Raw genomic sequence first — 13,739 nt, 5'->3', positions numbered from 1 at the left:
AGAAAAACCCACTGGACCGTCGAGTCCGTCCATGACTCTCAGCGGGAGGTGATTTTGTTGCCCGGCCCGGGAGGCCTTGGAAACTGTGAAGCCATTTTTGCTTGTTACAGCTGGAGTTTGGGGGTGGGGGGTACTCCCGGCACCCAGTGGGCATAAGCCAGGGGTGCTTCTCAACACCCCACCATGCGCACAGGGCGGCCGCCACCGCAAAGACTCGTCTAGCCCAAGCGTTAACAGTGCTGAGGCTGGGGAAGCTCGGGATTGGCAAACACGTCTTAGGCTACGAAAAGCACACACCATTTAAAAAAACATCAAATGGAGTTCACCAAAATTTATTTTTTTTTTCAAAGAATATATTAAGAAAATGAAAGGGGGCAAGTCAAAGATGGGGAAAAATACTCATTACATATACCTAAGAAAGGATGTGTACCCAGAATACATAAAGAATTCTTAAAACTGCCCTGGCTGGCGTAGCTCAGTGGATTGAGTGCAGGCTGCGAACCAAAGTGTCGCAGGTTCGATTCCCAGCCAGGGTACCTGCCTGGGTTGCAGGCCATGACCCCCAGCAACCACACATTGATGTTCCTCTCTCTCTCTCCCTCCCTTCCCTCTCTAAAAATAAATAAATAAAATCTTTAAAAAAAAAATTCTTAAAACCCAGTAAGGTGACCCCCCTCCCTAAAAAAATTTTAAAGGCTGCAGTGCAAAACACTGTTTTTAACAGACACTACAAAAGGCGTCCAAACAGCCAATATGCCTCGTGAACGATGTTCGGCACCGTCAGGCATCACAATAAATGTAAGAAAAAAAAATACTCAACATCCTGAGTCAGCAGGGATATGAAAATTAAAACCACACAGAGACGCCACGGCGAACCCCTAAGAAAGGCTACAATTACAAAGACTGATAGCATCAAGTGTTGGCAGACGAGGTACATATGGGTCCCTCGCAGGCTGCTGGTGGGAACGCAAACTGGACAACCACTTCTGAACACGGTTTGACGGCTCCCATCAAGTTAAATGCTCCTTTGCTCCCCACCCCCACAAAAAAGGAAGGCACATGTCCACACAAAATCTGGTACACAAATATTCACAACGGCTTTATTCGTAATAGCCAAAAGCAAGTAACATGTAGGTTACTCTTGGTTCAAAAACAAGAATCAAAACTAAGATGACATTATTTCAAGTTCACACAAACAAGGGAGGAGGGTGTTCGTGGCAGCTCCTTCCCTGGCAAGAGCGACCAAGGCCAAGGGCAACGCGATCTTCTGGGATCCCAGTGTGACATTCCACCGGAGGTGTGTCCGTTCCGGCTCCGGCCCCTCCCAGTTCCCCCCTGGGCGTCAGAAAGGCTTCACAACAACCTGCACAGTCAAGGAAGCCTGTGTCACCTTGCCAGGACTAAGGGCGGGGAGACACTGGGCACAGACTCAGGCCTCTGTCCCTCACTGGTCAGCAGTCGGCTGTGAGGAGACCACAGAGGTCCCGTGAGCGTGCCCAGTCTGAGCCACCTCCCCCGAGCCACACCCCACTCAGGACCAGCGGGGACACGGGCGGCACCGAGAAGGAAGAGCAGAACAGCACCTGCGAAGGGACGAGCTTCTTTCTGCCTCTCGCTCCAGTCCCGGGACCCTGTTGAACCCCCCCTCTGCCCTGCACAACTCGGTCCTTACATGCCAAGATCAAAACACGGATGAGAACACCCGCATCATTTTCTCCACCCCAGCTTTTGAAGATTCCTCTGTGGAACGCCGGTACGAGATGCGAAGCCCAATCAGGAACGCGCTGCCTGGGATCTGGTCAGGAGGTCGTTCTAAGAATGAACGCATGTGGTCTAATGTATCCGTAATTAACAACCCTGGACTTCTACACACTTATTGTTGCAAGAAATGTACACACACAAATGGATGGGGGCCAAGTTTAACATGTGGCCCAAATTAAGCATATAAGCATTGTTCCTCTGGAAAAAAAAATTGCAGGGGGGGAAAAAAAAATCTAGAGACAGCAACTAAACCAACCTCAACTCCCAGCTGGCTTCATTATCCTCTTGTCCTCGATGTAATAAAAAGTTCCAGGATTTATACCCAAACAATTGGGGGAGGGGGGGAGGGACTTGCTCTGAATAAATTGTAAAGTACTTAACCGCTTAAATCAAGCCAGCCCAATGCATTGTTTTATAACTGGTACAAACTGCTAAGCCTCACTCATTAAGGATGTTAACACCTAAATAAAGGGTGGGAGCGAACCCTTTGTGTGTGAGAGACAGTGTTTTAGAAAGTGCACATCACCCAGCAATGAGCCAAGCAGGGCACTGGGGTCACTTGTGGGGACTCTGCACACAGCCTGGCCTCTGCCCCTGCCGCTCTCCTGTCCCTCGCCCCGGCCCAGGGACACTCACTGACATTCCTCACCAGCACAGCGCTGCTTCGGCCTCAAGACCTCTGTGCCGTGCCAGCCCCAAGGCCGGTCACGCTGGCCTCAGGGAAACACGTTCTTTTCACTGGCACGCCGCCCCCCGAGAAAGAGCTGAGTGGGTAAGAATCACCCGCCTCCTCCACACACAGCGCCCACCTGGCACCGTCCTCGTGACGCCTAGGAAATAGAACCGAGTTGCTCCAAGGAACAAGCGCTTTAAATAAGTGCCACGTGGAGCCAGATGCACTTTGGGAAACTTGCCTGGGTCTCCCCTGCTCTCCCATGCACAGCTAGCAGCGGCCCGTGCTCCCCACAGACGTGAATGTGGTTCAAGCTGCTGCTGGAGCCGTTCCTCCCAGCGACTGCTGGTGCCAGGCACCACACCCCTGCCCGGCCCCCTTGCCCCAGCAGCGGTCAGGGCTGCTGCTCACCCCAAAGGCCTGCCCCCACCGGGGGACCCCTGCAGCAGACCCGGACTTCCCTGCAGCTGGTCCTGAAGGACTGCGGAGGAAAAGCCCCTCTAAGGTTCTAGGGGCAAGGCTGTGCCCCCAGGACTCCAGCTCCATGTTTGGGAAGCGATGAGGAGTTCCTGTTTGGACTCTAGTTATACAGCTGGGCAGTACCCAGGCACCCCAAACCTGCAGCCTGGATGAGGGGTTTCTGCGGACCGCCCTGGGCACCAAACCACACTGACTGAGACAATGCCAGTGGAAAACGACCAACGGGCCCTGGCTGGCGTAGCTCAGTGGATTGAGCTCGGGCTGCGAACCAGGCATCACAGGTTCGATTCCCAGTCAGGGCACATGCCTGGGTTGCAGGCCACGGCCCCCAACAACCACACATTGATGTTTCTCTCTTTCTCTCTCTCTCCCCCTTTCCTCTCTACAAATAAATAAGTAAAACCTTAAAAAAAAAAAAAGAATGTTAAAAAAAGAAAAGAAAACGACCCACGGACGAGCATCTGGCGTGCACCGTGCGTACACCGGGGCTGCCGCCGCCGTAGATAAAGCAGCGCGAACAAATGGTGACACTTGCGAAGCTGACTCTCCCCACTCCCGCTGACGGCAGGGGTGAGCCGTTCACATTTCAGCCAAATGGACGCCCAGGAACGACGGACTGAGGCGGCAGCCTGACACGTCCTGCTTCGGTGATGTCTCAGAGAACTTTTCATCCGGGATTTTCTTTACAAAAAAAAAAATGATCAGTTCACATTCCCACTCTTCGCATGTGTGCTCGAGCTAAGGGACTTTGAGCCAGCATTATCTCAAAAAATACAGATTTTTGACACACACGTACACACACACACCCCCCAAAAAAATGTTTGAACAGGTATCGAGGCCAAGTTATCCATTTAAAACAGGAACACACGGGAAGAACCTCTCACGTGGCAGGTACTGGGTGGAAAGGAGCGATGAACACGGCTCTGGAAAGGCCCCCGTGGGAAGGCGCAGAGCAGGAACGGACAAGGGGGAGGTGCGTGCGAGCCCTCTGACCCGACGGGGGGCGGGGGGGGGGAGGTGCTGTCCCGAGCACAAGCAAACACACCAACCCGAGAGATATCTTCAGGCCGGAGGAGGGGGCACATTTGTCACACTAGCAGATCACCTTTCAGAGGGCTTCAGCACGTGCTAAGTGATGCCCCCCTACATGACAATGGGGAGAAGTATTTAAAGCTTCAAAGGCCACTTTCTACCAAACCCAGAGCCCGGGTTCCGCCTGGAGATGAGGTTAATGAGGAATGCGGCAGGTCCAGGCCGCCGCTGCTGCTGGCTGCTGCCGTGGCTAAACTAAAGCAAAAGTAAGACACCCTCCCCCACACGAGTCACACAGTATGGGTCTGCCCTGGAGGTCAACTTTAACCTTAACTGTTAACAAATAAATTCCAATTCGCTCACAAGCGCAGGACTTGAACGTCGCCAGCCCAACTGGGTGAATTTCTGAGTGATAAGGTTGGCCGCAGCAGCCATTATTCCGAGACTTCGAGACTTCTTACCATGTCGGCTGCTGCCGCCGGACCTTGTGTAAACTGCAGGCCTCAGTAGCTAACTGTGCATCTGGGGGCAGCTAACTGGCCTGCAAACCGAGTGCAGTGAAGTCTCCCTCCCGCAGCCCTCCCCCTACAAAGAGGGAGAAGAAAGAGTATGGGTGTTTCCAAAGACTTTCTTCTGTGAGCTCGGCCTTACCCGCTTCGGCGTAATAATTTCTCTAAATTCTGAATGGGAGGGGCAGTGCTAATAAAACCATGTGTGATACAGGGGAAGAAGAAGGACTCCCTTAAGCTCACCACAAACTCCAAGTTCAGCTCAAGTTGGGCACAACTTCACGTTATTCTGAGCAGTAAGTTGCTAGTGCCAGGAGGGACTGTGGACTGCTCACGAGCCTTACTGAACTTTCCATCCTGCTTCCTTTATACCAAAGTTGGGTTTGTTTGTTTTTTTAAGCTTACTTTTCCATTATCCTAAATAGTCCAAAGGTTGGGAAGAAAATTCTCGGCATAGGCAGTCCCCCAGCCCCAGGATTCCTCGCCCTGGCAGAAAACTAAAAGCTCTGGATGGGACCAGCGACTGTACAATCAGGGTCCCCAGAGCAAGACTCCACTAGAATGATCCACATGAGACAATGACATCATGTGAGCCACCAGACAGGAAGTTAGGCTCAGAGAAGCGAGGGGTGAAGTCTTGAAAGCCAACACAGAATGACCATCCCAAATTCCTCGAACAAAAAAAAAACCCACTTTCTGTGTAAATTCTACTTAAAGAAAAAATGGAAAAACCCACGGGGAGGAACTCAATCAGTAAATGAAACCAAAACCCCACCTCCCAGGCCATCTGTGCGGGTGAGCCTTCTCACGCTCAGCGGCCTCGGCGAGCCTCGCCGGTGGAACTTGGAGGAAACGTGGAGCGGGAACAAAGCAAAGCTGTAGTTCCTGCGTCCTCCAACTTTCGCAGGCGCGCCGCTGCGAGAGGGCAAGCGCTGGGCGTGAGGGTTTCCGCAGCGTGTCACCCGGACGGGTCGCGCGGCAGCCGCCGCTCGCACACAAAGCAACTCAGGACTTAGTGACAGCCACAAGTGGCCGGGCAGCAGCCCCCAGGCCAGCGCCAGGACGCCGCGCGACCCGCGCCCCCCACCCCGCGCCCCCGCCCGTGCGCGCGCGCGCGTCCCCTCCCCTCCTTCGGTGTCTCTCCCTTCACCACCACGCGGGCAACTTTCCATCCCGGGAGGGGGGGAACCCAAGCTTGGGCTGGAAGCGACTCCGGGACCCCAGTCCTTTCCCCCAAGCGCCCCCGCCCCCCGCCCAGCCCCGCTGTGCACCGGGGACACCACGAGCGAAGCCTGCGCCCGGGCGGGCCACCCACCTGCACAGCTCGGGAAACTCGGCGCCCTCGGCCCTCGCGGCCCCCGGGGCGCAGACGAGCAGCAGCAGCTGCAGCAAGAACAGGGAGCCCAGCGGGCGACCGGCGGGCGCGGGCCCCAGGTGGGCGCTCCTCCGGCCGGCGGCGGCCCCCATCGCCCCGGGCCCGGGCTGCGCGGCAGGCGCGGGACTAGCGGCGAGCGGCTGCCGGGGGCCGCGCCCGGGACATAGTCGCGCCGCCAGGGTGGAGGCGGAGCGGAGCGCGAGAAGAGCGGGAGCGGAGTGAGAGCCCGAGGGGCGCGCGGCTCGGCTGGGCTCGGCGGCGGCTGCGGCGGCGGCCCCGGAACCGCGTCACGTGACCGCCGCCCGGCACCGCCCCCTCCCCCGCCCCGCTCACGTGACTCCCTTGTTCAGGTGATCCCCACCCGCCGGACTCCGCCCAGGCGTGGTCACGTGAGCGCCCCACGCGCGGGGTAGGAAGCCACGCGGCGGGGGTGCTCCGGCGCAGGTGTCGTGGGCGACCCGGCTCGGGGACCCGGCCGGGCCTCAGTTTCTCTGAGTTGCTGGGCGGGCGCTTCCCAACTTGGCACAACCATCTCCCTGCTTGGACGAACAGGGAGGAGACAGGAGAGGCCCCGCTTGCCCAGCCGTGAGCGGCACTGCACGGCACGGCCGTGGGACTTTGGATCCTGCCGGTCCATCGCGGAGCCCTGCCGGGGGCTTCCCAACCTTTGCCCGGCGGCGCCTCTCACAGCCTCCTGTGGGAGCATTATTTCCCGGGTGTCTGCTTCCTCCAAAGGGGGAGGAGGCACAAATACAGGACCGTGAACTATACAAGAAGCAAAAGTGTAGCTTTCAAGCGAGTGTCACGCAACAAGTCTTTGTTAATTCCTCTATTTGCGTATGGGGTTGACCAAAAAGTCTGTTTAGTTGTTTTCCCACAAAAGGAAAGACACATTTTTTCATTTTCACCAATAACTTGATTGATTTGGATATTTTGAGGATGTCGGCTGTCTCACACGATTGGGTTCTAGTGGGTAGAGGCCAGGGGTGCTGCTAAACATCTTCCAATGCATAAGACAGCCCCACAGCAAAGGATCACCAAGAAACTTTGCAAACCACTTCTGACACATTTGATCAGTCACAGCACAAATCTCTTTGTGTGTGTGTTTCGGTTGCATTTTTACCTTTCCTGAAACAATAAAGCATAATATGCTGAAAATGTTGCATATCTTCTTCCATCTTCAATGTCAAAATGGCTGCACAAAAATTCACTAATTTTGGGAGGGGCGGTTAACACGCACTGATACAACAGCTGTCACAGCACAATGTAAGAAAATTGTTTCGAATGAAGTAAAAAGACAGCTAAGCACTACTAGAGCCATGGTCGGGGGAAAAAACTAAACCAAATTTTTGGCCCACCCAAAATTTTGTGACTCCATACCTTGTGAGGTCTCTAAGCCAGGCACAGTGAAAGTGAAAAGGCTTGCGTTCAGTATCCCCTCTCCTACAGCAAATAAAATGTACAGAATAATCACAATGGTAACAGCTCGTCCTTTTTTCATGCTTGCTCCCTACCAGACACTGCTAGCAAGTAACAATCTTGAAGCCAGAAATCTATGAGATGGGAACCTTGTTACAGATGAGGGTGGGAGGCATAGAATGTTAAGTAACTTACCCAAAGACATTTTGAGTTGTGGCAAAGCTGGGATTCAAACACCTACAAATAACCATGACTCAATAATAGTTAACACTTACTGAGCAGGTAATTATGTGCCATGCAGCACACTGGTGCTCTCATTTAGCTCATTTAATCCTCCGGCAATCCTGTAAGAGAGTTATCTTTATTGCACCATTTTATAAATAAGGAAACAGGCACAAAGTGATAAAATGACTTTCAGGTCATGAAGCTGGTAAGTGAAACAGCCAGGGTTTAAGCCCATGCCAGACAGCCCCAGCGCCTGCGGCTTACTTAGCAACTGTGCCGTAGGGCCCAAGGGTAACACAGCCCAAGAAAGGAAAGTGCAGGCCTCCCAGGCGGGGCTCAGAGGTCCGACGGGGGGGGGCGGGGGGGGGGATGAAGAAAGGATTTACCCAGGTAAGAACATTTTCTTCTACCCTTCTAGGTTCTTTGGCTGGTCTAAGTAAATGGACATAAAACAGATTAATAGGAGAAAAACAATGTTAACTTCATCCATATCAAAGGCCGAGAAACTAGGAGACCCAGAGGTCAGACAGTGGGAGCTCATGTGCCATCCTGAGCTCAGACTTGGGACGGGGCCCGGGGCCTCCGAGGAGAGGGGGGCGAGTCACAAGACCCGAGAAGGCGGGAGCTGGATAAGCAGATATTTGCCCTGAGCTGCAGGTAGGTCTCTCAGATTAAAGTTATCTCTGCTAATAGCTCTCGGGCTAAGCCAGGCCCCCGGTCTAAATTCTTTCAGACAGGCTTTATCTTTCGGAGATAAAGGTTTTTCTTGAGTCTACCGGGTCTTGATGGCCTTCAGCTCAAAACAGCACATGCCCCCCAGGAACCTGTGTCCAGGTGGCTGGTTCTGCGCCCCTTCAGGTTCGTAGTGTCCATTCCAAGGTGACCCTTGATTCGGTCGAGACCTACAGCGGATTCCCAAACCACCGAGTGGGAAACTATTGCAAACTGGAATATTCACTTTGTCTCGAGGTATATTTTGAGAAAAATAAAGGGGAAATATGCATATATCTTTACAGTGGACAGGCATGGTAGAACCACCTTAATCAAATGATTGAAATTAATATCACCAGTATTGTAAAAAAAAAAAACAAAAAAAAACAAGACTTTCTGTTTCCTAGAGTGATGCCATGAGCAATACTGCTAAAGGATAACATTGAAAAGGGTATAATCATGACTTAGAAGGCAGGTGTGAGATGAACGTGTGTCAAAGATACTATGTAACTCGTTAATTAACGTAAGAACCAGTAGCATGTTACAACTGGTTCCAAGTAGACTCTAAAGAGAATCCAATGCGTACTTGTGTACTTCGGGACGCCTAATAGACAGAAGACCGGTCAAGATCCATAGGTCCAAAGTCAACTGTGTGTCCTGTCCGATGGAGACCGTGTACGTTTCTGAAGAGAAGAATCGCAGACGAGGCCGTTGGCCGTCTAAAGGCTGCAGCGTTGTAAAGCAGCTCAGAGACAGTGAGAGGCACAAAGCTCTGTGAAGCGGGATGACCCAGAGAGTGACCAGACAATGCCCAGCTCTCCATTGAAGTTACCCAATATATTGGGCCCCTTTCAAAGTCTTTCACAACTCTGCCTTCAGCACAAAATATCTCTTATGTGGCATTCTTGCCAACATAGAACCGAAATCTAACCAGAGCGAAACGATCGAACCCAGACTGTAGCATACTCTGTAAGAAAACTGAACTGGACAATTCAAAAACGCCAATGCTCTGAAAGACACGCCCCCGCCCCCCCTCCTCCGCACAAAGGAAACGCAGGGGTACTGTCCCAGGTCAGGGCAGCGAACACCAGGCCGAGAGCCAAGTCTGCACAGGCGGCTGTTTTGTAAGTCAAGTGTCACCAGGACACGGCCACACCCATGGGCACAGGCATTGTCTTTGCGGCCGCTTTTGTCTGGGAGGGCTGGTCCGAGTTGCAACAGAGCCCGCAGAGCGTCAAGTATTTCAACATCTGGCTTCTGCAGCAAAAGTGTGTAACCTCTCCTCCAGCTCAGAGGTTTGCAAAGAGCGGTCCCTGGACCAGCAGCTGGGGCAGCACCCACGGCTCCTGACAAATGCCGGTTCCCGTGCTCCACCCCGGCCTGCTGACTCCGAGACTCCAGGAGAGGCCCCCACACTGAGGTCTGAGAGACACTGTCTTGTCCTAAAGGAGAGTAAGACAAGACGACAAAATGCAAGGCAACAAGGAAGGGGTAAGGGACACTTGGGGACCATTGGAAAAACTTTGGGTAAAAATTGCACATGAGAAACTCTACAGTCAAACGGGATAGGGAAGAACTCTCCTGCATTTCATTTACATTTTGCAGCAAGCGTTTGAGAAAACAGAGGCTCGCAGATGTTACCCAAGCCCTCCCGTTATGGCTTAGCAGGGACCAGAGTCCATTTTACTACAAGTTTGGAACAATTTCACTGGGGTCACTTCCTACAGGATCTTAAATGGTCACTTAAGAAACTTGGATTTCCAGTGCCACAGGTTCGATTCCCAGCCAGGGCACATGCCTGGGTTGCAGGCCATGCCCCCCACCAACTGCACATTGATGTTTCTCTCTCTCTATCTCCCTCCCTTCCCTCTCTAAAAATAAATAAATAAAATCTTAAAAAAAAAGAAATTTAGATTTCCCTGGGTATAAAGTGAGGAACAATAACAGCTGGCAAAATAATACTTATTAAAGACTCACTATGCGCCACAAACCATTCTGCATTGTATCGTGTACTCGTCATAGCACACCTAGGGGGTGGGTGCTTTTACTATCCTCATCTAAAAAGTGAGAAAGTCACCCCAATAAATTCAATAAAAAGAAAAAATGACCTGGCTGGCGTAGCTCAGTGGATTGAGTGCAGCAAACCAAAGTGTTGCAGGTTCGATTCCCAGTCAGGCCACATACCTGGGCTGCAGGCCACGGCCCCCAGAGACCGCACATTGATGTTTCTCCCTCTCTCTCTCTCTCTCTCTCTCTCCCCCACCCTTCCATCTCTAAAAATAAATAAATAAAATCTTTTAAAAAAAAAGAAAAAATGAGAAATTCGGGCGTAAAGAAATTAGATGCCTCGCCCCGGTCATGCGATGGATGAAAGGCAGAACTTTGACCTGAACGGTATGAGCTGGTACAGAAGGCCATCGTTTTAACTCATAAATGTCCTCCTCCTGGACAGACCTAGAGCCTGGGACAGGGATGGTGCAGGAGAGACCAGAAGCTGCTTCAATAAAAGTATCAGAATGCAGGTGACAAAAGAGACAGCAGAAGGCCATCTGTCTTTCCCCAAGAACTGGTCCGCACCTGGCCACCAGTAGCATTCATGTCTTGTGACTTCTAGGGCACCTGGGGACCTTGTGGCTGGCAGGAGTCGGGGCCTTGGGCATGGGGGCGGGGGGAGGAGTGAGCAGATGCGGTTGACCGGCCTCCCTGCGTGCATCCCCTTCTCTGCAGGCAAAGCCCACCTCCCAGCGAAGAGGCTACAGGTGTGAGGCCCTTGCGTTTCAGCCGTTCGTTCTTACAACTGGGGGGAGGGCAGATGACCCCGTCCTGACCGTGGGAGTTGATGGGGAGTCTCCTGGGACCCTCTGAGAAATGTTTCCCTAATAAGAAGCCGCACGGAGAAGGAACGCCCCGCCTCCCGCCCCGTGTGTGTGCTTGTAGTGCTGTCCGCACAAGGGCACTGGCCTCCCCAACAGCCCCTGGAGCGCGGCGGGAAGGTGCGCCAACACCCACGAGAAAGACGGAGACTGGCAGGATCTCCAGGGACATTGCTGACCCATCACCAAAACCCTACCACTGGCCAGCAGTGTCTGATCATTGGCTTTGTGGCACAATAAATAAATGTGCGGAAGCCTTGTGTGTTGGTTAATCATTTATTTCCTCTCAGCTCCAAATGTACCCTTCCGTATATGCTCTGAGATCGAGGAAGGAATTCTTTTAAGTAGTTCTCCTTTAGCGTGAGCATGATGTTAAGCTTTCTGAGTGGAATGCACTGTGCAGGGGCCGTGGGTGGGGCTCGGGGTGGGGGAGGAGAGAGGCTCTCCTGCTGGGTGCAGCACAGCCACACCGCCAGCTGCGGGTCACCTGCTCCCCACCTGCACGCCAGAGGGTGACCTATTGCAACTGCAGACCAGCCCCACGTGGCCACTCCAGGGGACACCTCTGCTATTCGACGAGCTGAATCGCACCTTCTCCAATGAGATCGGAACCCCTTCCAAGCTCACGTTCTCGGGGCGCTCTCCCTCAACCCCAGGCTGCCACCACACAGAGTTTCCTTATAGGTACTAATACTTTCAATCCAGCATTCCCTGTCCTATCTCCTGACTGGAGTCAGGCTGCTACACCATGTTTAGGGGGCTTTTGTGTGACTTGCAGCCAGAAGGATACCCACGGGCCCAAGGGCACACTCAGCAACCCCCTAGGCAGGACAGAAGGCATCAGTGGCACAGTCTGGAGGTGGGAACAGAAAGAGGGAACAGAAGAGGAGAAAGTTGCTAAGCATCTTCTGTGCCATAGCAAGTCCGAGGAACAGGAGCCCAGCAGGCGACTGACTGGCAGTACAGCCCTGACCGTGGACAAGAAATGAGAACTGGGAGGAATCGGAGGGAGACCCTGGCACAGACGGGGGAGCTGGTGACGGGACAGGCAACCGGACATCAGCAAACTGAATGCAATCGCCCGGGGAGAGAACGAAGGGGAAAGAGATTCTCGGCGCATTAGCGAGTGTCTATTATTGGAGTGTCATCAATTACGCTCACATTTAGTGACTTCAAGCAACAATCAGCATTTATTAGCTCTCACCAGACCCCGTGGGTCAGAAACGCAGACGGGGCCCAGAAGGGAGGGCTCCTTTCTGCCCCATGACCTGTGACCCTCAGCCGGAGGGAAGGTTCAAGGGTCCCGGGCTGCAGCCATCTGAGCGCTCCCTCCCTCCCACGTCTGACGGTTGGCGTCGGCTGTCAGCCGAGACCGTGGCTGGAATGCCTGCGTGTGTGGCCTCGCCGTGTGGCCCGAGCGCCTTCCGACGTGGTGGCGGGGCTCCAAGACAAGCAGAGGAGGGGAGAGAGAGGCCAGGAGAGAGATGCACTCGGCCTGGAAGCCGCAGGGCTCAGGTCTCGGTGTCCCTAGCAGGGTGGTCACTGGCCCCTGCCCAGATTCAAGGGGAGAAACCCTGGGCCCCAGCTCTCAGTGGGAGAGTGTCAATCACATCGTCGTAGGAAGAGAATGTGGAGTGAGAAAAATACCAAGGCATGGCCATCTTTAGGAAAGGCAATTTGCCACCCTTGGGAGCAACAGATTTGTGGGAAACAAGCCAGAGAAGGGGCAGAGACGCAGGAAGGGCACCAGGAGACTTCCGGGGGACGATCCAGCCAGCAGAAGAGAAAGGTCTTGCATGCAGGGGGGGCACCCGTTGGAGAGCTGTGGGGGGCTCGGTTGCAGGAAGCACGTGAAAATGAACGGTGGCTGCTGGGTCGTGGGCAGCTCCAGCAACACGACCACTTTTGGGGTGGGGCCAAAAAGAAGAGGCCTCAGATCAACTAGAGACTTCCGTTGCTTAAGTTCTGCTAGGGAGCAAGACACGCTCCTGTGAGTGAGACGGCAGGGGACAGACGGCGCCCTTCTGAACAAACCATTCTCTGGCCCCAGATCCGTGCCGCGCGGTGTCCTTGTGTCCTTGGTCTGTACTGTCCTTTCCCAGGGCGCGGAGGAGCTCCGGACCGAGCACAGACCCCCGGGTCTGGATGCGCAGGAGCCCTCGGGGCGAAGTTCCCTCCCAAGCCTGTGACGGGGACGAGGTGACTCATGGAACCACAGCCTCTCCCTTCTCCACGAAGGGCGTCATTCCAAGGGAGGTCGGCGACGGGAACCCCGCAAACAGCCTGAGTACTTACGCTTTCATTAATGCCGCCGTACTTGGCACGAGGGCACAGAGAAGGTATTGGGTTGGCCCAAAAGTCTGTTTTGTTTTTCTGTAAAATAAAAGACACGTTTTTCACTTTCACCAGTAACTTTGTTGATTTGGGTGTTTTAAGTATGTCGGCTGTCTCCCACTATTGGCTTCTAGTGAAGAGAGGCCAGGGGTGCTGCTAAACATCTTCCAGTGGGTGAGACAGCCCCACAGCAAAGGGTTATTTGGCCAAAATATCTATAGTACTGAGAAACTTCACAGACCACTTTTGACACATTCAATCAGTCACAGCACCTTCTCCATACACGGCACAAGTCTTTTTTGTGTGTTTCAGTTGCATTTTTACCTTTCTTGAAATAATAAAGCATA

The 13,739-nt window shown here is 53.4% G+C and overlaps 1 protein-coding gene across 1 annotated transcript in view; it reads right to left on the bottom strand.

Moving 5' to 3' along the window:
• IGF2R (insulin like growth factor 2 receptor) overlaps positions 1 to 6,103 on the bottom strand; it is a 98,184-nt gene extending 92,081 nt beyond the window's left edge. The window contains exon 1 of the mRNA XM_028509663.2: positions 5,771 to 6,103. Coding sequence (XP_028365464.1) covers positions 5,771 to 5,922 — 152 coding nt within the window. The 5' untranslated portion in view covers positions 5,923 to 6,103. The remainder of the gene's footprint in view (positions 1 to 5,770) is intronic.
• Positions 6,104 to 13,739: the final 7,636 nt, after the last annotated feature.

This window comes from Phyllostomus discolor, chromosome 4 (genome assembly GCF_004126475.2).
Source record: "Phyllostomus discolor isolate MPI-MPIP mPhyDis1 chromosome 4, mPhyDis1.pri.v3, whole genome shotgun sequence".
Classification (NCBI taxonomy): Eukaryota; Metazoa; Chordata; class Mammalia; order Chiroptera; family Phyllostomidae; genus Phyllostomus; species Phyllostomus discolor.
The sequence above is the reverse complement of the archived record's forward strand: the minus strand, read 5'-3'. Positions and strand labels throughout refer to the sequence as shown.